The 21,565-nt window shown below is 44.5% G+C and overlaps 2 protein-coding genes across 4 annotated transcripts; one reads left to right on the top strand and one right to left on the bottom strand.

Moving 5' to 3' along the window:
* Positions 1–420: 420 nt before the first annotated feature.
* Positions 421–4,058, top strand: si:ch1073-459b3.2 (growth arrest-specific protein 1). Its single transcript, XM_047581548.1, has one exon. The coding sequence runs from the start codon at positions 1,405–1,407 to the stop codon at positions 2,155–2,157; it is 753 nt and encodes a 250-aa protein (XP_047437504.1). The 5' UTR covers positions 421–1,404; the 3' UTR covers positions 2,158–4,058.
* A 3,095-nt stretch (positions 4,059–7,153) lies between these two features.
* ulk3 (unc-51 like kinase 3) lies at positions 7,154–21,519 on the bottom strand. 3 transcript variants are annotated; one of them, XM_047581731.1, is made up of 17 exons: positions 21,357–21,515; positions 20,718–20,861; positions 20,373–20,513; positions 20,088–20,208; positions 19,690–19,785; positions 19,265–19,408; positions 18,807–18,889; positions 17,732–17,887; positions 17,441–17,546; positions 17,252–17,292; positions 17,038–17,140; positions 16,414–16,478; positions 16,055–16,133; positions 14,648–14,688; positions 11,741–11,788; positions 11,561–11,624; positions 7,154–8,364 (listed from the first exon to the last, which is right to left on the bottom strand). In XM_047581731.1, the coding sequence occupies exons 2-17, from the start codon at positions 20,820–20,822 to the stop codon at positions 8,348–8,350; spliced, it is 1,410 nt and encodes a 469-aa protein (XP_047437687.1). In that variant the 5' UTR covers positions 20,823–20,861; positions 21,357–21,515; the 3' UTR covers positions 7,154–8,347. The 3 variants fall into 3 exon arrangements, with proteins under 3 accessions (XP_047437687.1, XP_047437688.1, XP_047437689.1); XM_047581732.1 differs by lacking the exon at positions 16,055–16,133 and having other exon boundaries at positions 21,357–21,519; XM_047581733.1 differs by lacking the exons at positions 7,154–8,364; positions 14,648–14,688 and having other exon boundaries at positions 11,573–11,624; positions 21,357–21,519.
* Between the last annotated feature and the right edge of the window lie 46 nt (positions 21,520–21,565).

Raw genomic sequence — 21,565 nt, 5'->3', positions numbered from 1 at the left:
TCTTAGACCTGAAGCTACCAAAAAAAAAAAAAAAAAAAATCTAGTTAGTTACCATTTCAATGGCAGGGAAGCCTGAGGTATTGGTAGTTTTCAAGTGTGGTGTGAAAGGGAATAGCTGTAAAATATATTGATGCTGAACCCCTCTCTATTGATAGGCTGCAGTGCGTGAACAATCTTCAGCCTGGAAAGACACTGGGCCACTGCATGGCCAAACGGACACAATTAGGGTGAAACGGGCCAGAAAATACTATTCTCTCCCATTCTCCTCTGTCAATCGGGGCTTAAAAACTCTGCAGAATGAAAGGCGGGGGGGAGGGAGTGTGGGGGGGACGGGGCGACAATTAGAGACAACTTTTAAGTGAAAAGCCTCGGCTATGAGGCAGTTATGGCGCAGGTTCTCCTCGCTCTGGCGCAACAGATTTGCCTTTCTTTTAGGAGCAGCGAAGTTGCAGATGTGAGCTTCTTGCAAAGGAATGCATTTTGCCAGCTCCCCACTGCCTTCCCCCCCTCCACTCGTGTTTTGCTACAAGAAGACGGGGACCACACAGATCCTGGGTTTCATGCAAGGAAAATTATAAACAGTTCCATCTAGCCTATCTCGTCATATACCGAGAGGATTTGCGCCGCGCAGGGCTGTGCTGCTGTAGGCCTGGAAATGGGTCCCACGGCTGACTCCTCAATGACGACCAATCGGCGGCCGGGATTGTAAATGAGAGAAGGGTGGGGAGAATGGGGGGAACTTTTCTTTCTTTTTTTCGACAGAAGGAGGGGTGTTGTGGGGAAATGCTCGGCGGACCGTGAAGCGTAACAGCCAGAAGAGGGACAAAGACGCACATAGCGGGACCACATTCGACAGAGAGAAACCTCTTCCAACTAAAAAACAAACAAACCTCGGAATGCGTGGATGGATGTTAAAAGTAGCAGCGCCGGTTAAGAGTCGAAACTAGCAATGGCGAGACAGATAAGTTCAAGTGCAGGACCTGAGTTGCGAACAATAACTGTGGTCAGAGTGCGCGTTAACTTTGGATAGCCCCGTGGCACGTTTCAGCGCCCCCCCTCCGGACCTGCACCGGTGGCATGGTGCGGAGAGAGACTGCGTTTTGGAGTATGGTTTCATGTTTTTGAATGGACATGCTTCCCGGAGTGACTGTTTCTGGGCTGTTTCTCGTGTTTTGCAGCCATGCGTGGTGATTTTCCTGAGTCAGACCCTGACTGCTTCTCATGCGGAGCTCGCCGAGAGGAGGAAAACTCAACTAAGGTGCAAGTCGGTTGACAATTTGTAAAAGAGCGGCGTGCGGAATACTTGTACGAACTTCAGCCCGGAGGACTAAGAGTTTGAATTGTCCCGACCCCAATGTTCTGGTGGAGAAAGTGCACGTCGCCGAACTAGAACGCCATCCAAGCATGAAATGTTGGTGCAGCGCCCTGGCACTTCTCCCATGGGTGCTGGTGTCTTTAGATGCCCAGCTCATCTGCTGGCAGGCGCTCCTCCGGTGCCACGATGAGCCCGAGTGCGAGCTCGCCTACAGCCAGTACCTGGCGGCGTGTGAAGGCAACATCCGAGCGGTGAGGAGGCAGTGCCCGAGCCACTGCATCAACGCGCTGATACGGCTCAATCACACCCGCAGCGGGCCAGACCTGGAGACATGCGACTGCGCACAGGACGCGGAGTGCCTCAGCGCCAAGCGAGCCATAGAGCCGTGCCTCCCCCGCAGACACCCGAGCGACGCCGGAGGCATCGGGTGCATGGAGGCCCGGCAACGCTGCGAAGAAGACAGCAACTGCCACACCTCCCTCACTGCCTACTTGTCATATTGCGGGCAGCTGTTCAATGGCAGGAAGTGCTCCTCCAAGTGTAAAGCCACCATTCAGCAGATGCTGTTCATCCCGAATGGCATGCTGCTGAACCGCTGTGTTTGCGATGGCGTGGAGAGGCCTTTCTGTGAAGTGGTCAAGGAGAACATGAGCAAGCTTTGCTCCATAGGAGACCACAGTGTAATTTCAGACGAGCCTGACGTCGATATCATCTATGAGGATGAGGACTATGACCCTAAAAGTGACACAGAGGTGGTTTACAATGACAGTTCCTCCTCTCCCCAGAGGTTATCCAGCTACAGGGCGCTCTTGTTCCTTCCCATAGCATGGATATTATACTGAGAGAAAGCGGTCACATTTGTCGGATTTATCAATGTGACATGAACGTTGACTGTGTCATGAGTGCACGATCGACCCTGGATCTAGCAAGGATGCAGTGACTTGCTCAAAGAGTCTTGGGCAGGGCGTTTACTTGCTCGCACCCAGGTCCGCTGGATGAGGGAGGATATTCTTCCACCTCTGTGCCTCTCTGCCAATTCGTCTTTAGTTGCATAATGACAGAGAGCACTGTAATGTTTTGTGTAGACTTTCCACAGCCGTATAGTTTGCATGGTAATTCTTTGTGCACATATCACTCAGGAAAACCGCGCCTTTTCATCTGAGATTCAAATCTCCACATACGTGGCCTTCGCAGTACTCGCAGTCAACTGCCTTCTTTTGTAATTTAAAGAAAAAAAAGTCTAAAAACCTCAAAAAAACGGTAGAAACACATTCAGACGACGACCGGGGGAGATGAACCAAACCACGCTCGCTACACTGAACCACCGTTTTGTGTGTGCCTTTAAACAGCCCGTGTTTATTTAGTTTGGTTTCAATGGTACTTGAAGTGTGGCTTTATTAAGACCTTGGACAAACATTGGAGCCATCCAGCCTCTGTTTGCTCTGCTCTCCATTTCAGGGGCCTTTGCATTGTTGTAGCAACCACACTTCAAATATTTGTGGGAACAGTCGGAGGACACGCAAGGTTGTGGGATCAAGTACTTAAATTAACGGAGGCCTCTTTCCTGTGCTCTGTCCTGTTCCCCTCCCCCAGATGAGATTGTTTTATTGAACTTTTCCTGAGACCCCCTCCCTTTCTCTTCCTCCTCTCCACCTCCAGCCCCCCTTTAATGGCTGTAAAAGACCCCTGTCTTTATTACTGCTTTCACACTGCTGCAACACTCACTGGGAAAACCTGTCAGCCACACGCTGCTGTGAACGACTCAACGTGTCATACCTGCAGTTTGTCCACAGCACCGCTCCTGTCTAGAGGTTTATCCAGGCTGACGCTGCTTTGCTTTGCCTTGCCGTGTACGAGCGAGCCCAATCCCCGATGTAAGCCACCCACGATACAACAAGCTGTCTCGTTTGAGAATAAGTTGGCGGAGCAAGTCGGCTAAAGCCAGCCAAAACCACACTGTAGCATCCAGTGAACAAAGCAGTGTCACAAAGACAACACAGTGTGGTATGCACGGTCAAACACAGGTTTAGCTTCGTACTGCGTGTCACACAGTTGTGGATGAAGGAGCTTAGAAGTGTTACTAACTCAACAGGAGGTGGATCAGACTACTCGTAGAGAACTTTTAGCATAAGTTATAGTGTTTTCTAAATATCTTGCAAACAAATCCAAGGCTATGAGAGGCATCCTCACAAGTTCATAGCGAGGTTCCGCTTTTTAGAAAATATATTTTGTGTGTTTTTCGGGCTGAGTATCTCAGAATATGCAGCCGCAGAGGGGTTCGAGTTACCTGTTTGCAGGTCTACACACACACAAACACACACACACACATAGTCCAGGAGGTTCAGCTTAGCCGTTTAGTGTGTCACGTCTTTCCTCCTCAAGCAGTTGAGCGAACAGGGAAAGTAGAAACAATGCGTTTGTTAGTTTTGGTCACGTGTGCTGAAGCTGCCAGTTTGTGTGTCTTTGCCACTTGAAATGAAGTCTTGAACAGTGTTGTTGAAGTGTTAAATTATGAAGCTGGATCGTGAAGAATGTGTATATATTTTACAATCATATGCAGTAAAACAAAAAGAAAAAAAAAATGTCACTTAAATGCCTTTAATATAAACACACGAATGTAGCCAGATGTGATTTAGAGTTATCAGTTTTTCTGTCTCATCTTGTGGGATCATAGCAGTAAACACCCTCCAACAGAATCCTGCGTGTGGAAGTGTGAGTTTTGTAATAAAATGGTCTAAAGCTGTGTTATGGTGTGATTCATCTGTTATTCAACAAAGACAGGAATCAAAATGGAGTCAAACGTACCTATCGTGGAATTAAGCTCGTCTCTGTCTTATATTCGTGGGGACGTCCCATTCAGTAGTGTCCACTAAGAAAAAGCTGCACATATTCACACATTACCAGTTAGTTATTAGATTCCAATAATCCATTTTCATGCAGTTTACTTTTTAATGTTCCTCATCTGAGTGCAGTGACATTTCTTCGTGTTAGAGTCACAGATGAGCATAAAATATTTATATGAATACACCTCGTCCGTAAAATAGCAAATAGACGCCAAAAAAAAAGTCACTGTTTAACAGTCATCCTCCAGTCAACCACGTGACTTCACGGCACACTCTATTTTCACTCCCTAATATCTGAAGGATTAGGTCAGTGTAATTGAAACCTGGTGAGGAATTTTAAGTGTCTCGTCTTTGCACAATCCATACTCACTGAGGACGGATGGCAAACGACGGGTCTATTTTAGGCTCAAGCCAGAGTGAAAGCAGCGAGACTCGAGGAAGGCAGAGAAAGAACAAAACGCATCTGTGCTGGAACAGCTTAACGGTTATTAGGTGGAGTTACTGCGCACATTTAAAATTGGCCTTCACTGTACTCAGAGACATTGTTAATGTTGAATAATTAAGCGCTGAAGAGAGAGGAACCGTTGGGCTCTTGAATCTTATTCAGCTCCGAGTAACAAGTTGTAGTTTAGCGTCACTTCTAGGTGGCAGCGACGCATCTGCTCTGTAAATTTTTACCTTAGCTGCAAATGTGCACAGACAAGGACAAAAGGAACACATTTGACACTATACCTGAGTGTCAAAATCAACACACGGATCAGTTACAAGTTGTTAAACAGGTGGAAAATCTCTACACAGCTACTCCTGTTCTTTCTGTAAACCTCAGGAATCCTCGAGCACTTCCAACTGCCTAATATCATAAAACGTATCTCCCCGTTACCTACAGGGAAGCGTGCACGGTGTGACTCCCCTCCCCAGTTTAGTTAAACTGTCTTCGGTCCAGGCTGTCTTAACCATTGCCATGCATCTCAAAGTCCTCCAAAACAACCACCCGGCCCCCTTTAAACCCCCTCCCCACCCAGTCCCCAGCTCCAGTTCTGGGAGCAAAATCAAAACAAACACGAGCAGAGTAGCCTTGGGGAGTTGAGTGTGTGGAGGGGGTTACAGAGGCAGCACTGTGCTGGAGCCCATTTTCTAAATTATCTGCATTCAACATTTCTTTGAAACAAATCCGCCCCGCCTCCCCGGACCCACACTCCTTCACTTCACATCTCCCGAGTGAGAGTGACCCGGGGATTTAGGGAAGGCTCTTGTCTTTCATAGGTACAATGTTCCATTCATGATAGCCATCAAGCCACGGTGAATGGCTGACCTGCTCTCTGCGCGGGGGCAACCTGGAGTCAAGGGCACCCGGCTCCTCCGGGTCCAGGACATATAGACCCCGTCTTTATGGGAGACGCCGGTGCCAATACGACTCGCCTGCTGTTCCATTAACAGTCTCAGCAGAGAGAAAGAGAGAGTCAGGAGTTGCTGCTGGAGCTGCAGCAAAATGGAGGCCAATCAAAGCTACAGTGTCGTAGGTTGTGGTTTAGGACAACAGTGTGGGTGGTGCGGAGGAGGATGGGGCAGTGGGTAAAGTTTTCCATGTCAGATTCTGCCTCTCTGGGTTGCATTACTGTAAGGATTTTCAACACGCTACTTTTTTTTGGGGGGTGGTGGGGGAGTCGGGGGCAATTTAAACTGGCAGCGTTCCCAGAAACAAGCAACAAAGCGAGCACAAGGGTCAAAATTGCATCTAAAGTTTTCCTGGCAGCAACCAGCTCATGCAATGATTAAAGCAAGGAAGCCAAGCCAACACCACAGGCACCGATAGCCAATTAGAGCCCGCTCCACAGCACAACCACAAACGCATCACCTGATGGTTTCTCCATTCTGTTGCATAAGGAGCCAGGGCCGTGCTGCCGGGAGCCTGGGAGTGATTTACACCTGGCATGCCGGGTGAATGTGATTAACGCGACAGTAGGGCAGAAAACAAACATTACTCAAGAGTCCTGAAACCACTTGTTAAACCTAGACCAACTACATCTGCACTTTGTGTTTCACTGCTTTTAAGAGAAAATACATTCGGTAAATTTTTTTTTTTTTTTTTCTCCAGGACCTCGTCAGAGATTTCTAAAAGTTGTCTTCTGGTGATTTAATACATCCAGTTGCAGGATTTACACAAGAAAGGCTTAGACCGATCAGCCACAACATTAAAACCACTGACAGGAGAAGTAAATAACATCAACCATCTTGTGACAATGTTCTGCTGGGAAATGTTTGGACACGTACCACCCACCTCGACCAGACACGACACATCCCAGAGCAATCACTGCTCCTTGATGGCAGGATGCTGGGGATGACACACGCAAACCAAAAAAAAAAAAAACAGCTTAATATACTAAATCTCAAACTGATCAAGAATCTGTGGGATGAACTGGAGCAAGCCTGATCCCCACAGCACCCAAAGGCGTCCACTAACAACATACAGACACCACGGGACGCCTTCAGAAGACCAATGTCCATTCTCTGATGACACAATGGCCAAAATATCCTACATTTTAGTGTCCAGTCTTTCATTAGAAACCATTAGACCATGTCCCGATTTAAACCCCATTTAGTCAAATTCTTATACCTTATTTATATTTTATGTCCCTGTTCTTATGTTGCCAGTCCAACGCTGATCCGCGTTTGACCTTCTGAGACAGTTTTCTATCCGTGTTGCAGAGAAAATAAGTCTTTGTGTGTTGCCAGCGTGTTTGATTTTCCCTACTTCCCAGACTTCCATATGAATCGTGTAATTATCAAATGTCCTTACTTTCCCCTGCCTGCCTTCCTCTCTCCTCCCCCGATGGACGTGAGCCAGCCGTTTCTTCGCAGCATCCTTCCACAGGATGACGGTGGCGAAGGACCGGAAGCGTAGCTCGCACAGAGGGACCTTTCCGCGGACGCAGAGACATGAGATCTCACCTTTAGCTGCGAGCGAAAGCTTTGAGGAACATGTCGACATGCACAGTTTTAAGATATTGCAATTTTATTTCCAGACTATTTTGCCCTTTTAATAAATACATTATAAAATGTACAGCTGTATAAACAGTCAAATAAAAAAAAAATAAAAAAAAGAAACAAAACAGCAGTGTGGAAATCTTGCCAGCAGACGTATAATGCTTCGCTCCTTTCGCTCCTGTTTCAGGTATTTTCCTACAGTTGCCTTAAGGTTATACCCACAAAGTAAAGCTCCCTTTTGAAATATTCAAACACTTTACCAGTCTGAAATGAAAACAGCCTGTGAAGACCTACAACAGTGAGGATTATCGGCTCACCACCAACTCTTCAGGCTTTTCACCGTTTCACAGAGGCCTAGTTGTGAAGACTTTGCTGAGCACCACAACTCACTGTATCCCTCAAATACCCGGCCACTGCCAAACCTACGAAAATGCGAGGCTAGAGTAAATAAGGCAGAGGCCGCACCTCTCCAGTTTTCCCCTCATAGTGGTGGAGAGGGCTCCATCAGTGGAGAGAGCATGGTGAGCTTGTGGTTGACCCACAGTAAAGGCAGTGGAGAAGGAGGGGGGAGACTACATGCATGTTTTCACAAACCTCTATATAATATACTTTAAACTACAGTTCAAAACAGCTGCAATACTTGTTCACGTCACAGCTCCCAATTGATTGTATTTACAGTTGATCAGTCTGTTTTTCCTTTTTTCAGGCGCACTGGAAACCCGCGAATGTTCTGAGCCGAACTAAAAGTGCCACGGTCTCGGTTTAACTCATTTACCATGACAGTGCGGTATTGTCATACAAGCTGTCCAGCATTAACATATCAATGACGTGTTGGGAGGAGGGGGTTGAGGCTAAGCAGTGCAGCGACACAGTGTAAAGAACAGGGAACTTTCACATTCGCCAGTGTGCAAATTCAAGAGCTACTTTCAGTATTTTACCAGTAAAAGAAAAAAAAAAATCCCCCCAAAAATAACAAACAACCTGCCAAATCTTCTGGTAGAAAAACTTTCCAGCCAGCAGCCAAAACACTGACCACGTTTGGCTGGCAGCTGTGATATCCCACCCAGACAGTGTACTCAGTTGGTTGGGATGTGGTTTGATTTGGCCCAGGCAGAAACCTGATCAGCTGAAGGCTCAGTGTCCGACCCGAACACCGACACACGGCCTGCGGGAAGTCCCAGTCTTCTCGCGGCGGCCGTATCGCTCACTGCAAACAGCAGGCTGAAAAACGAAAGAAGTGACCAATGTGTTAAGTTCCACTTGTTCATCAATTTTCTACTATATCCTAAACAATTAATCTCTATGGCAACCGCGTCTGTCCTCCACAAGGATGGATGGTTCATGCTAATGATTACCAGATGTGTTTAGGAAACTTTGATGTCCAATTCATTTCAACTAGATGATTAAAGGAGCACAAATTGTTGGACTCAGTGTTTTCAACATTGTTAAATGCCTGCAATTTATAAATGTCTAGCCTTCATTTGTACACTGTATACACACATGCTGATTTACATTGTCCTCCACTGTATATTTGCGTTCTCTGCGTTCTGTCTGCGTCAGCTCTTCACTTCCTCTATTTCTCATTGCACCACATGAAAACACTAACGCTAACTTAATGCTGTCATTTAAATATGACTTCAAGGACGTATGTGTGGCTGGTGACGATGGCCTGACCATGTTGTTTCATTAATAAAATAGAGCTCTGGCTGTGGGTTGAGGTTGAGAAGGCAAAGAGGTGTGGTCTACTAAGTAGCCTCTGAGCTTTTTGTGAAAACCAAAGTATCTTCTTAAATGACCTAGTAAATGTTTCATTATGATAATTTCACAACCTCAAAGCAGAAAGTGTTCTGCACCCCTCCCATAACATTTAACGCCCTCCTTTAATTTGCTTCGGACCCATGGCTTTAGCAAATACAAACCTCCATCCTACTGGGACATGTTTGTAATGTTTTGTGTTGATTGCCACAATATGCATCAGAATTATTGGAGCTTCCTATAAGATATAATATACACTCACAGGCCACTTTATTAGATACACCTTGCTAATAAAAGGTTGGACCCCCTTTTGCCTTCAGAATTGTCTTAATTCTTCGTGACATACTTTCAACAAGGTGCTGGAAACTTTCCTCTGAGATTTAGGTCCATATTGACATGATAGCATCACACACTTGCTGCAGATTTGTCAGCTGCACATCTATGACGCAAATCTCCCGTTCCACCACATCCCAAAGGTGCTCTATTGGATTGAGATCTGGTGACTGTGGAGGCCACTGGATTACAGTGAACTCATTGTCATGTTTAAGAAACCAGTTTAAAATGATATGAGCTTTGTGACATGGTGCATTGTACTGCTGGAAGTACCCGTCAGAAGATGGTACACTGTTGTCATAAAGGGATGGACATGGTCAGCAACAATACTCAGGTAGGCTGTGGCATTTAAACCATGCTCAGTTTGGACTAAGGGGCCCAAAGTGTGCCAAGAAAATATCCCCCACACCATTACACCACCACCAGCCTGAACCTTTGATACAAGGCAGGATGGAGCCATGCTTTCATATTGTTTACGCCAAATTCTGACCCTGCCATCCAAATGTCACAATAGAAATCGAGACTCGTCAGACCAGGTAATGTTTTTCCGATCTTCTATTGTCCAGTGTTGGTGAGCCTGTGTGAACTGTAGTCTCAGTTTCATGTGCTTAGCTGACAGGAGTGGCATGCGGTTTGATCTTCTGCTGCTGTGGCCCATCTTTTTCATGGTTCGACGTGTTTGTGCGTTCAGAGATTCTATTCTGCATTCCTTGGTTGTAACGAGTGGTTATTTGAGTTCCTGTTGCCTTTCTATCATCTCCAACCAGTCTGCCCATTCTCCTCTGACCTCTCACATCAACAAGGCTTATTCATCCACACAACTACCACTCACTGGATATTTTCTCTTTTTCAGTCCATTCTCTGTAAACACTAGAGATGGTTGTGCCTGAAAATCCCAGTAGATCAGCAGTTTCTGAAATACTCAGACCAGCCCATCTGGCACCAACAACCATCAAAGTCACTCAAATCCCCTTTCTTCCCCATTCTGATGCTCGGTTTGAACTTCAGCAAGTTGTCTTGATCACCTCTACATGCCTAAATGCACTCAACTGCATTGCATTGCATCCATGGGATTTATCTAATTGGTAATTTGTGTTAACAAGCAATTGAACAGGTGTACCTAATAAAGTGGCCAGTGAGTGTATATGTAGCATCAGCAATTCTGACCCTGAAGGCAGAGCTAGTCCTCATTTTCCACTTGCGTCTACAAAAACTAGACATTTCCAACACAAACAGCACACATTTCATTAACCTAAAGTGTTATGAGCCATAGGAATACCTGTGCATAGAAATGTGAGCCGAGTCCTGTTACGCCTTTAAGCCGATCTTGCATGTGATGTCAATTTCAGTCTGTAAGGGTTTAGTGCTTTCAGAAGGGGGAGGCATTGTAAATGGGCTACCAAAACACAGCCCCGCGGCTCAATGTCTGAAATGTAAATTGTCCGGGGGGGTTACAGCGTGATGGTTCTCAGCAAAACTCGCTCTCTGCTGCTTGTACTGGTGTAGTCTAAGGTCACCAGACAGACTTGGGCGTCGCTGCAGCCCTTTACTACAGCTGCTGTTGGACCAGCGCCAGCTAGTACGGCTGACTGTGGCGTGGTTTTTATTAAAATAACAGCCGCAGAAAAAGAAGCCACATACTTCGTGAAACTTGAGCAGCCTCTAGAGTCCTTGGTGCCCGTCCTCATCCGTATTTTTTCATTTTATTTTTTTTATTCATAATTCCCCAGGAATTTCTTACTGAGAACAGGATATTGTCTAGGCTTTAGGTATCCACTATCCATCTAGGAGCTAAGCCCAGAAAATACTGGGAATTAGCATTTGTTGATGTAGGTTACCACTGGAGAAATTCAAGTATATTAAAACTTACCTTTACATTACTGCTGTCTACACGGTTCGGGTTTGTTATGTACTCCACGCTTTGTCTTTTAAAATATATGGACGTCATGAGAAAGGAGTAAAGTCTATGTCTGTTGTTACTCCGGTGTGTGAGATGGTAATACTTCTTGCACCAAGTCCGACTTTCACATAGTAGCCTTTACAAGAGGACAGAGCTGCTCAAGGCTGCACTGAAACCAAATCAAAGAGCCAGACAGTCCTGCAGGGTGGCCAGCACAGCAAGAGAATGGCTCATATTTTACTAGTGGAAAAACCTTCAATGAAAGGACATTTCATTGCAACTTTAGGTGCACATTCCTCGCTTCCTCCCCCCACCGCCTTCTCTTACCAACCCTCCGCGCAGATACTTATCAGTAAAAGTGCAAGCTTATAAAAACCACATTCTCGTGGCCGAAGGAACGGTTAACGCAACACAGCGGGGGGAACTTACTGCTTCTGACCGAGTCTGCGAGAGGTTCTCGATCCATAGACACGTCCCTCTGGTTCTCCTGCATCTGAAAAATGAATTCACGTTTGGATTTAAAATCATCATCAGCGCTTTAAGAGCCAACAACTTACTAAAATGAGTGATAATCTTTTCATACAGTCTGAGTTTGGACTGCATGCTTACCTTGATATGTTTTTTGAGGTATTCAGCTCTGGCCATGAGGCTTTTAATCTGGTGAGAGACATGAAACGGCAATAAATGTTGTTACAGATTACAAGTGGTTACAAGTGTTTGTTTTTCTTTGTCTTCCATTGGGAATATGGCTCTTACTGATGAGAAGTAATGTTGGTTGGCAGGTCCTTTACTTTTCATCAGTACCACCACCAAGCCAACATTTAAATTCGAGTCTAGTCTAGTTTTATCCTGATATTACCATCGGCTGTACTTTGTAGTTTTAAGCATTAAGTAGCAAATGTTGGACCTTATGCATGTGTGTTTGTGTCATTATGGCAAAATGTAGATGCCCATAGGTAGTTTTGTATACTTTAGGTTACTCAAGGTTTTTCAGGCCAAGGACCCCCACACTGATGGAAAGATTAAGTAGGGACCCCCTACCTACTATATGTGTTCTATATGAAACTCAGCCTAGCGCTTATAAATATACATTATTATTAATTTGCATTCAATATTAAGCTATTCAGATAATACACAGGTTCAAATATTCTTTTTTTTTTTAATTCAAACATGTGCAACAGCAGAGTGGCCATGAAACTGCCGTAAACATAAACATACCTATATATATCATGCACTGTTAGCTTCTCTTCTGCTAATATTGCAGAGTGCTGCTTCTGGGATTTCTGGGGACTGAACCTGACAGAGTCAGCGTGTAATATGCAGCCTCACGATTGGCTCAACAGTGATAGGGGCGGGGTACACGGAGGCTTAGATTGACAGGTCTCGCCTAGTGTGACGCTCTGTGTAAAACAATGCTGTTGAGACAGCTTCTGTATCGCTGAATGAGTGCTGACTGAAAGATAACGTCTTCTGCCTCCATTTATCCCTTTAGAAAATTAGTTGTATTTAATTTAATGTGTAATGAAAGAACTTTAAATTTGTGAGGGAAAATTGTGGGGAAAAATGTCCAATCAACCAAAGATTTTGCCACCTCCCCCTGCAATAACTCCACAAACCCAGTAGGGGTCGCGGAGCGCCTGTTGAAGACCTATGCTTTAGCAAGTGTTTACATGTTAGTCTTTTGTTAGCGTGACAGGCGCGGGGCCGGGATGCGGAGGTGTCACGGCTGCTGTGACCCAGTCTCTAGTTTTGGAGCCGTGCTTGTTTACGATGTAACTGTGGCTCCTTCGTGCAACAAGACGCCCAAATACGATGAGACGTGCGGGGACAAAAACTCCCTGTCATAATCACATCAAACTAATCATGACGATCTCCTTTTTTTTATTTTCTGAAAACATTTCATATGGTACACATGTGCAAGTAGTAACTGCTGTCATCACAAGCGTGAGGGCCTCTTTACTGTGGTAATCAGTCCTCTGGTGATCATGAAGGCTCTTGGATATCCCCAATACCACGTTCTATAACCACTATGTCACAATATCAAGTAAGCACTCTTGGGAATTACGCCAACAACATCTGACGGTCATAATAATGGAAAAACAAACTGATGATTTCCATAATGTCCCTTTAAGACCCCAATCTGCATCAGTAAATAATCTTTTTGACCACAGCTTTTTAGCATCCAGCTCTGCCCCCAAATTTTATGTGGCCACAGAACTTTAATCACAATCCCTTTAATCACAAAGTACAATAAATGTGGAAGAAATCTACGAGGGTGAGCAGTTTTCGGGGGACACTGAGACAGACACTATGTCATCATAAAGACTGGATCTCAACAACGGCACACGCACGCGAGAGGCCGGGATAGTGGATTTCAGCTTTGGAAGGGGAAAGTGCACTCTACAGTAGTTGCGAACGCACATGGAGGCCAGCCATGGTAGCATGTGTTGGCCCTTCTCACATACACACATGCTTTCAATCTAACCCCCTAACCCCCCCCCCCCACCGAATGCTGCATTAGATTATTACAGCCGCATCTGAGTTTACTTAAGACAAGTACCCATAAAACTTCAAATAGGGAGGTCTATGAGGCCCACTCGGTCCCTCAATCCCCTTTTGGGGGACTGTTGTTCAAATGCTGTTGTCTGTTATTGGCTTAGTCGCTGGCTAAAAAATGCACAAAAACAAAAGACCTTGGTGCAATGATGACAGATGTTATGCGTATCTTCTTGTCGAAGTAGAATATCAGTATTTGTATTCAGGGCCTCAATTCCTCCGCTTTACTGGACCCATCCAACTCAGGGTCAATTCAAGTATGTTCAGGTTGTTGTCCAAAAGCATGTGTGGTCTGGGATAAATCGGATAAATGGAGGGACTCTGTTAGTGCTTGTCGAAGTTTCTTTACTTTTTGAGTTTTGTTATTTGCTTCCATTTAGTTTATTTTTCGTACGATATGGCAAACCTGTAAGATAAGCAGCAGCGTAACCGCCCATTAGGGCTCATATTTATGGCCGCTGTTTCCCCTTGTATCAAAACTTTTTGTTTGTTTCTGAGAGCACATGGTCTTCAAATGGCGAGTCGCTAGCTTGTCTCTCAGCTGACTGGCGTTGGGTTGTAGTGTTGTGTTTGTAGAGCTACTGGGTTGAAAACTAACAGTTTATTGTGACTGAGGCATCCATGATTAAAGCGGTAAGGCAGAACCAAATGGGTTCAAAAGTGTAAAACCAAAATAATTTGCTGAACTACGTTATAAAACTTGAGAGCTGAAGGGAACTACAGCTCCCATACAGGAGGTCATGTGATTGATCGCCAACATAAAAATATCCAATTATAAAGCGGACAGTGGTCGATGTGTATGTACTGTAGATGATGAATTATGTGATTTAACCTTCTTTTCTGAAAAAAAAAAAAAAAGCTCATGGAGCGTCCGTTGAGGAAGGTGGTCAGTTGTTTGAGTTGAGGTGCAGTGGGTACTACTGTGAGCAGTCGACCAGAAACCCTTCCTCACCCACTCACCTCGCCATGGAGCAGCTCTCTCCTGCGGCCCTGCGGCTCAGCTGGCTCACCGAGAGAGGGGGGAGAAAAAAAAAAAACACACAAGAAAAATGAGGGTAGCAAAGGAGGGAGAGGAGTCCACTGCTTAACCACATTGTTTGTTGAAGAAGAGGTCAACTACCAGATTGCATTTTGTGCTAGCGAGCAGACTGGGGGCTCAAGAGTGGAAACGGTTGTAATGTAGGCCAGTGTTTTCCACAGTCAGTCATTCTCAAGGGCAGAGTGACAGAAAGTGGAGAGAGGAGGAGGCTCTGCGGTGGTTAGGCATGTTGGGAAGCTGCGCAACAAAGAGCTCTTGGCCAAACAAAGAACCAATGTTTTCTCCAAACAATCCCCCTGGTGGTATCTGCTGTGCCACACAACGAGGCTCCCAGACACTGGAGAGATCTACCGACGGGATCCACGAGGCCCTCGTTAACGTCCACCTTAAACGTCTCTTCAATTCATCACCACCTTCTCTAATTCAATCTACGATCATTTACCTCGAGTCAAAAAGAAAGCCTGAATCGCACTGAACGAACGGAGCTCTGGTCTCTTAGAGAGATAATAGTTTTTATTTGTTTCCAGTGTGTAATAACACAAACAAATGAAGTGTGCTGTCTGAATGGGAAGCAGATGGCAAGGCTCGTACCACACACAGGGCGCTGGCACTGGGTCTCATCCCAGCTCAAAGCCACATCTGGATCACTCTATCCCACCTCTTCCATTAGGCTGATCTTTCAGATGAGCTCATGAAGCCGGTCTAATGGACGCCAGGCCACAGAGAGAAGCAGCGGAGTCTCTTCTGTTACTGCTCTGTCTGTTTGTCGGTCTGCCACTTATTAAGTGTTCCCGTCTCTCTCCAAGTCTATCGCTTCGCTGTCTTCTCGTCTCCGTCTCTCTCGGCTTGTCTTTCACTCTCAGTCGCTCTTTGTTTACATCCAGCTCTCTCTCAAATTGCCTCCGAATACTCAAGAGTCTCCGTTTACAGTTAAGTGTCTTTTAAAATACCTCTTTAACTTTATGTTCCTGCGAGTGTTGTTTTTACGTTTCACTTTTCTCATCTCACGATCGTTCTCCTTACTCTGGGCTTTGCTCTCACCTGTGGCTGGATTTCTGCTACAGTCTTCTCATCGGACAACAAATGCGTGCAAACACACAGCTGCTGCAGTTAAATTAAATAGAAGGATTATCTGTTTTGGGACTACGAGATGGTTTAAACTTTGCCCACATTCACCAAATTACAACAAGCTGCCCTTGAACTGTTCCCTCTTGCTCAACGACACCATGATCAGCCTTGAGCACCGCAGTTGCCAACAACCGTAAGGACTAATTATTTGCATAAAGCCTTGTTATACGTTAAAAAAAAAAAAAAAGCTACTTGTTTACCTGCTAGTGCCAACAGTAATTCTCCTAAACACTGCTGGTAGGCATCCAGAGCCTCGTGATCATCTGCTCCGCTTTCCTCCTACACGGGAAGGTTGAAAAGCGAGACAACAACGCTCTACGTCACATCACAAAGACCACGATTCAACTGAATCAGTCAGGACCAAGAAATGTATTTACTTATTCTTGCTGATTCTTGAAACAACTTCACCAGATCTTAAAACGTGCGGTTTGGAAAGCTATGAATAAAACGGGGCTTGTTTTGTAGTCGGTGGTTAGTATTTTTCTGCGCTGTTATTTCTACTTTGCCCTACTTTTGTCTCTACAGCGGTCCCATCATTCAGTAATAAAACACATCTTACCTTAGCAATGGCAATAGAGGCCATCTCCAAAGCAGCCGCCAGGCGTGGCGCGTTGTGAGACATTTCTGCAAGGGAAGGAAAGCAGGAAACGTTACTTTGAGTTAAACCTGTCCATACGTCCTAATGGAACATGTAATATGCAGTAATATGCAGGCCCACTCGGTCCCTCAATCCCCTTTAGGGGGACTGTTGTTCAAATGCTGTTATTGGCTTAGTTGCTGGCTAAAAAATGCACAAAAACAAAAGACCTTGGTGCAATGATGGCAGATGTTATGCGGATGTTCTTGTCGAAGTAGAATATCAGTATTTGTATTCAGGGCCTCAATTCCCCCCGCTTTACTGGACCCATCCAACTTAGGGTCAATTCAAGTATGTTCAGGTTGTTGTCCAAAAGCATGTGTGGTCTGGGATAAATCGGATAAATGGAGGGACTCTGTTAGAAAAGCAGGAAACGTTACTTTGAGTTCAACCTGTCTATACGTCCTAATGGAACATGTAATATGCAGTTCTCTTTCTGGCAAGTCATCCGTCTGATACTCATTTAGGTGGATCAAGCACGTTTAGATGATAATAATAATAATAATGGTGGCCCTGCCTCTGCTCCCTCTGCCCCGCGCTCTTTACCTCGGAGGACATCCCTGGAAGTTCGGGCCTCCTCAAAGCTCAGCCTGTTGTCTGACGCTACCAAGGCTTTCAGTTCCTCAGCTCTGGACACGTACTGGCTGACCTGTGGGAATTCTTACGTTTACTCAACTTAATTAGATCAACCAAACCATATGCTCCATAAGGACGATATCATTCCGAGTCACTGGAGCATATACGGTGTCTAAAGGCCTACCTTCTGCCTGAGAGCCTCTTTACGTTGCCGGTCCGTCTCATCTGAGGAGGGTGGACACAAAATATTTTCTGTTTTAACATTTAACATTTAATTGGTTTTCTTTGCCAGTTCATTGTCCCGGAACAGGGGCGACGCATTGTTGGGGGGCTTAAGCCACAAACATGATATGAGAGTGGATGTTGCTCTTACAGTGAATAGCAGGGACAAAATGTTCAAGGGCACTGCAGTAAAAAGAGAGAGCGGCGGCCCTCTCCCCCTCCTGGTCCTTCTGAACAGCCTGCAGGACCAGCTCCTTCTAAAAAAAGAGGAAACAGAAAGTGGCATTGCTGAAGGTGAACCACTGAAACTCTCCACTGCTTATCCGCACATGCGGAGTCATGCGTGAAGACACATATGGGCCAAACCTACTAACACATGTGTACATTTGCTCAGTCAATCGCACATATGTTATGGGTCTCCAGAGAATTCTTGTCCACTTACCGCTTTCACTATACTCTCTGCACTTGGCATGTGCTCCAAATCCACAAATGGATGGGTGAAGAACTCCGCGAAGGTGATCCGGGCATCTGGATTTCTCTCCAGCAACCGCAACAGAAGGTCTCTGCAGTCCTTGGATACTCTGGCCCCAGGAGGGAGCTGATGCACAAAACATAACCTTATTATGTTTCAGCCAATCCACAGGACAATCCAAGGGGAAAGGACAGCACATTGTTGTCACAGACACTCTAGTCCCACATCACTACTTTCAGTCAAAAGATGACCTTTAAATGGTCTATGTAAATCCCTGGACAATGGTCCATGTGCTAATGCGATCCATCAAGACAGAGCCTAATCTCTGACACGAGAACTCAAGTGTTTTGAAAGCCTCACATCGTTTATGTAAGTACTGTACTTGTGGCTTTAATTGGTCCAATGGTAATTAACACGGACGAGGCTGATGCACAATTTTAATTAGCGGTTACAGACCCATAATTTAATTGTTATATACTAGTCTTGTTAAGTGTATTTAAATAGTCTGTTGAAATATTCCCTACAGTATCATTACAAACTAATGACTTAATATGTGCTGTTTTTTTTAACCAATGTATATTTGCAAACTTTAAAATAAATTTTAGACCTGTTTGTTTCTCCAATGTTTCCTAATTGCCTGTTCTCCTTAAGGGGACAGTATGCCACCTAGTGGTTCAATACAGGAAGCTAAAATCTACAACCACATTATAATGTGCACCCTCAAATTTAGTATTATGGAGAGGGTGTAGGACATACTTAAACATATAAAAGTATAAATATATATAAATACATTTTCACCCTGATACATGCACCCTAGTACGGTGTTAGTGTCAAGGAATTAAATATTTACTTGTATTTAGGCTTTGGCATACTGTTATCTTGCAATGTCCATTAGATATAGATATACTTTACTATTTATACTGGACAATAGATTTGCATATGTGCATGTACCAAACTACTGCATGTATCACATCTTCTACAAATATGGCGACTATCTCAGCCCAGAGGTTTCACTAATAAATAAACTCATGTATGAGTCACTTACCTCTATAGGTTGGTTACTTCGTATCTTCTCCTCCAGTTCAGCATATGATTTTGATGCGAAAGGTGCTCGTCCAAACAGTGCCTCTATGTGCACACAAACAATGCTGATTAGACCAATAAAAATGATTATGATCTGCGGTGACTACAGCGCATATAGGTTAAAATAAATGATCTAATCTTTGCAAAATCCCTTGTACAATATGTATATTGAAGACATGACTATGACTGGGAGTGAGCTGCTTACACCCCTTCCTGCCCTTTCATGAAACAGTTATTCCTGTGACCTACTGAGCGAGCATCTCCAGTCAACTGATAGTGCTTATGTAAAGATTATTATTAAACTGGACTCATTGTAAACTGCACAGGACACTACATGTGTTACAGATTATCTAAATCAGGGTGTTTATTGTGTTTAAGGCACATTAAACAGACATGTAAAGATGAACGCACAGGACTCACCAAAGAGGATGACTCCTACTGACCAGAGATCCACTCTGGAGTCATACTGGCGTCGGCACACCATCTCAGGTGCCATGTATAGAGGAGAACCTCTCAGGACACTCTGCTCATCCCACGGGGACATGTACTGCGCGAAACCAAAGTCTGAGAAATGATAAAAAAAAAAACAAAATAAAATGTACAGAAATATGTTGTTTGAAGCTGTACATTAAAACACAGTTTGAACACATATGATATGAAGCCAAACAACATGAAAAAGGTAAAGGTGGCCTGTGTAATACAAAACAAAATAGCTTCGAGAACATAACAGCACAATAACACGACAATGACTCAGACCTTCGTGCGCCTGGCACGCTGTTAATGTTATTTCATGCAAGTCAACATGTGTTTCTTTGAGCTGACTGTGTGAGTGGGCATGAGATCACCTGCTAGCTTGAGGACAGAGCCACTGAGCAGAATGTTCTGGGGTTTCAAGTCCAGATGTGAGATATTTCTGTCATGAAGAAACTGGAGGGCGCAGGCTGTTTGTGTGGACACACACATAGAGTAACGCAATGAGATTACACCCACTGCTAATAATCATACTAGTCTGAGCATTAAGTAGAACATGACCTCAAATACAAAATGTGAATGGAGTTTCTACCATGACAAAATTTTCATATACATGCAAAATGTCATATACAAAACATGTCATAATTATCAGTATATAAAATGTACATAAAAAGCTTTAATCCTGGAATCAATGATGATCTGTTGATTGATTTAAATGAAACCAATGTAAACAAGAACACGTATTTGCAAACTGAACTGGGTAGTGACTAACCCATCTGCTGGAGGAATCGCCGGGCCACCTTTTCAGGTAAAATCCTGCGGCTCCGAATGAAACGAGAGAGATCCCCACCAGAACACCATTCCATGATCAGATAAATGTTCTCAGCATCCCACTGACAAAAGAGAATAGTTTAGAAAAAGAGCGAGAAAATAAAATCAGGGTTGCTGGTTGTGGTACGATAAAACAGATCTCTAAACCATCTAAATGTAAGCATGCTGTCACAGGGTATGGTTTCATTAGACACTGTACTGTACTACACTCTATTGGTGGGCCTACCTGAAAGTCTTTCAGCTGGACTATATGAGGATGGCGCACAGTCTTCAGGATTTCAATCTCTGTGAGCAAGTTTTCTGTAGCAGCCTTGTTTAGCGTCTTCTTCCGAATTACTTTCACTGCTACCACCTCTCGACTGTTCTCCTGTAACATGGCAGGCAATTACTAAACTTTCACATTAAACCACAAAAGCAGGTCTGAGATGTAATGTTAAATCACACTCAATAACAGCCACATTCATAGAAATGTCATATTTTATTAAGTATGGAAATGCACATGCATCCGAGAAGAAACATGAAAGTTGGAGCAAGTTTAGGACATGGACAGGTGTTGTGTCCCCTTCCTCACCTTCCTGTAGGCTTTGTAGACTGTGGCATAGGTGCCACTGCCCAGCCGCTCTGTGAGGATGAAGTCCGCCAGTTTTGGTGGAGCAAAGCCGGAAGTTGAAGCCATGGCGACAGCAACATGAGATTCTCCCCAAGCAGGTCCAGGCTTTAAAGTAAAAAAAAATATGCTGTTGATGTCTGATATTACCCTGTCTGTTAAACTATTTTGCTTCAAAATTAAAAAATTAAAAGTAAAATCAGTCATGTGTTTGTCACGTGATTTTTATATAAGTTACTAGCATACTTCTCTAGCAGCGAAACCAAATAAGTTTACTGAATTAGTTTAGCAACTGTTTTATTGCTAATTGATATATCTTAAATATTCACTTAATGTCAGACATGCTTGTTAAACTCGTTTGATGTGTACGTGACATCCTGGTAGGAAATGAAACCGTGAGGTGTCCGATAGATTTGGTGTTAACTGTTTACTCTGCTAGCCGGCTGGCTAGCTGGCCGGGACTCGCTATGCTGGCAATGTACAGTTTGCTCTAATGTAAATAACCACCGTGTGTATATGAATTTATCCGTTACCCGGGAATAAAACGGAAGGACTTACACGTTGTCGATCTGATTTAAACACGCGTAAACAGGTGACGCTTACCTGTTAGCTAATCCACAGTATATCAATGAAAAGTCAATGTTTACATCGCGGACCTGATCAGATACGTCAACACGCCGCTGTGCAGTGTACGGATGACGTCAAAATCTATTAAAAAAGTGTCACTGCCTCCTGGTGTTGACACTGCGTTACTGCAACCCAGAGGAGTGACGGCCGTCTTTGAATGGTGTTTTCTTAAAATTTGCAAAGCG

The sequence above is a fragment of the Mugil cephalus genome, chromosome 3 (assembly GCF_022458985.1).
Source record: "Mugil cephalus isolate CIBA_MC_2020 chromosome 3, CIBA_Mcephalus_1.1, whole genome shotgun sequence".
In the NCBI taxonomy this organism is placed as follows: Eukaryota; Metazoa; Chordata; class Actinopteri; order Mugiliformes; family Mugilidae; genus Mugil; species Mugil cephalus.
Note: the sequence above shows the minus strand (reverse complement) of the source record. Positions and strands in the feature narration are given on the sequence as shown.

What these genes read in the sequence shown, in the direction of transcription:
- si:ch1073-459b3.2 (XM_047581548.1), top strand. Translation starts at nt 1,405, where the DNA reads ATGAAATGTTGGTGCAGCGCCCTGGCACTTCTCCCATGGGTGCTGGTG.
- ulk3 (XM_047581731.1), bottom strand. Translation starts at nt 20,822, where the DNA reads ATGGCTTCAACTTCCGGCTTTGCTCCACCAAAACTGGCGGACTTCATC. An exon ending in CTCTGTCCTCAAGCTAGCAG is followed by an intron (nt 19,409 to 19,689) that starts GTGATCTCATGC and finishes ATCATTTCTCAG; the next exon opens with ACTTTGGTTTCGCGCAGTAC. An exon ending in ATTACTGTTGGCACTAGCAG is followed by an intron (nt 14,689 to 16,054) that starts GTAAACAAGTAG and finishes TCGGTGAGCCAG; the next exon opens with CTGAGCCGCAGGGCCGCAGG.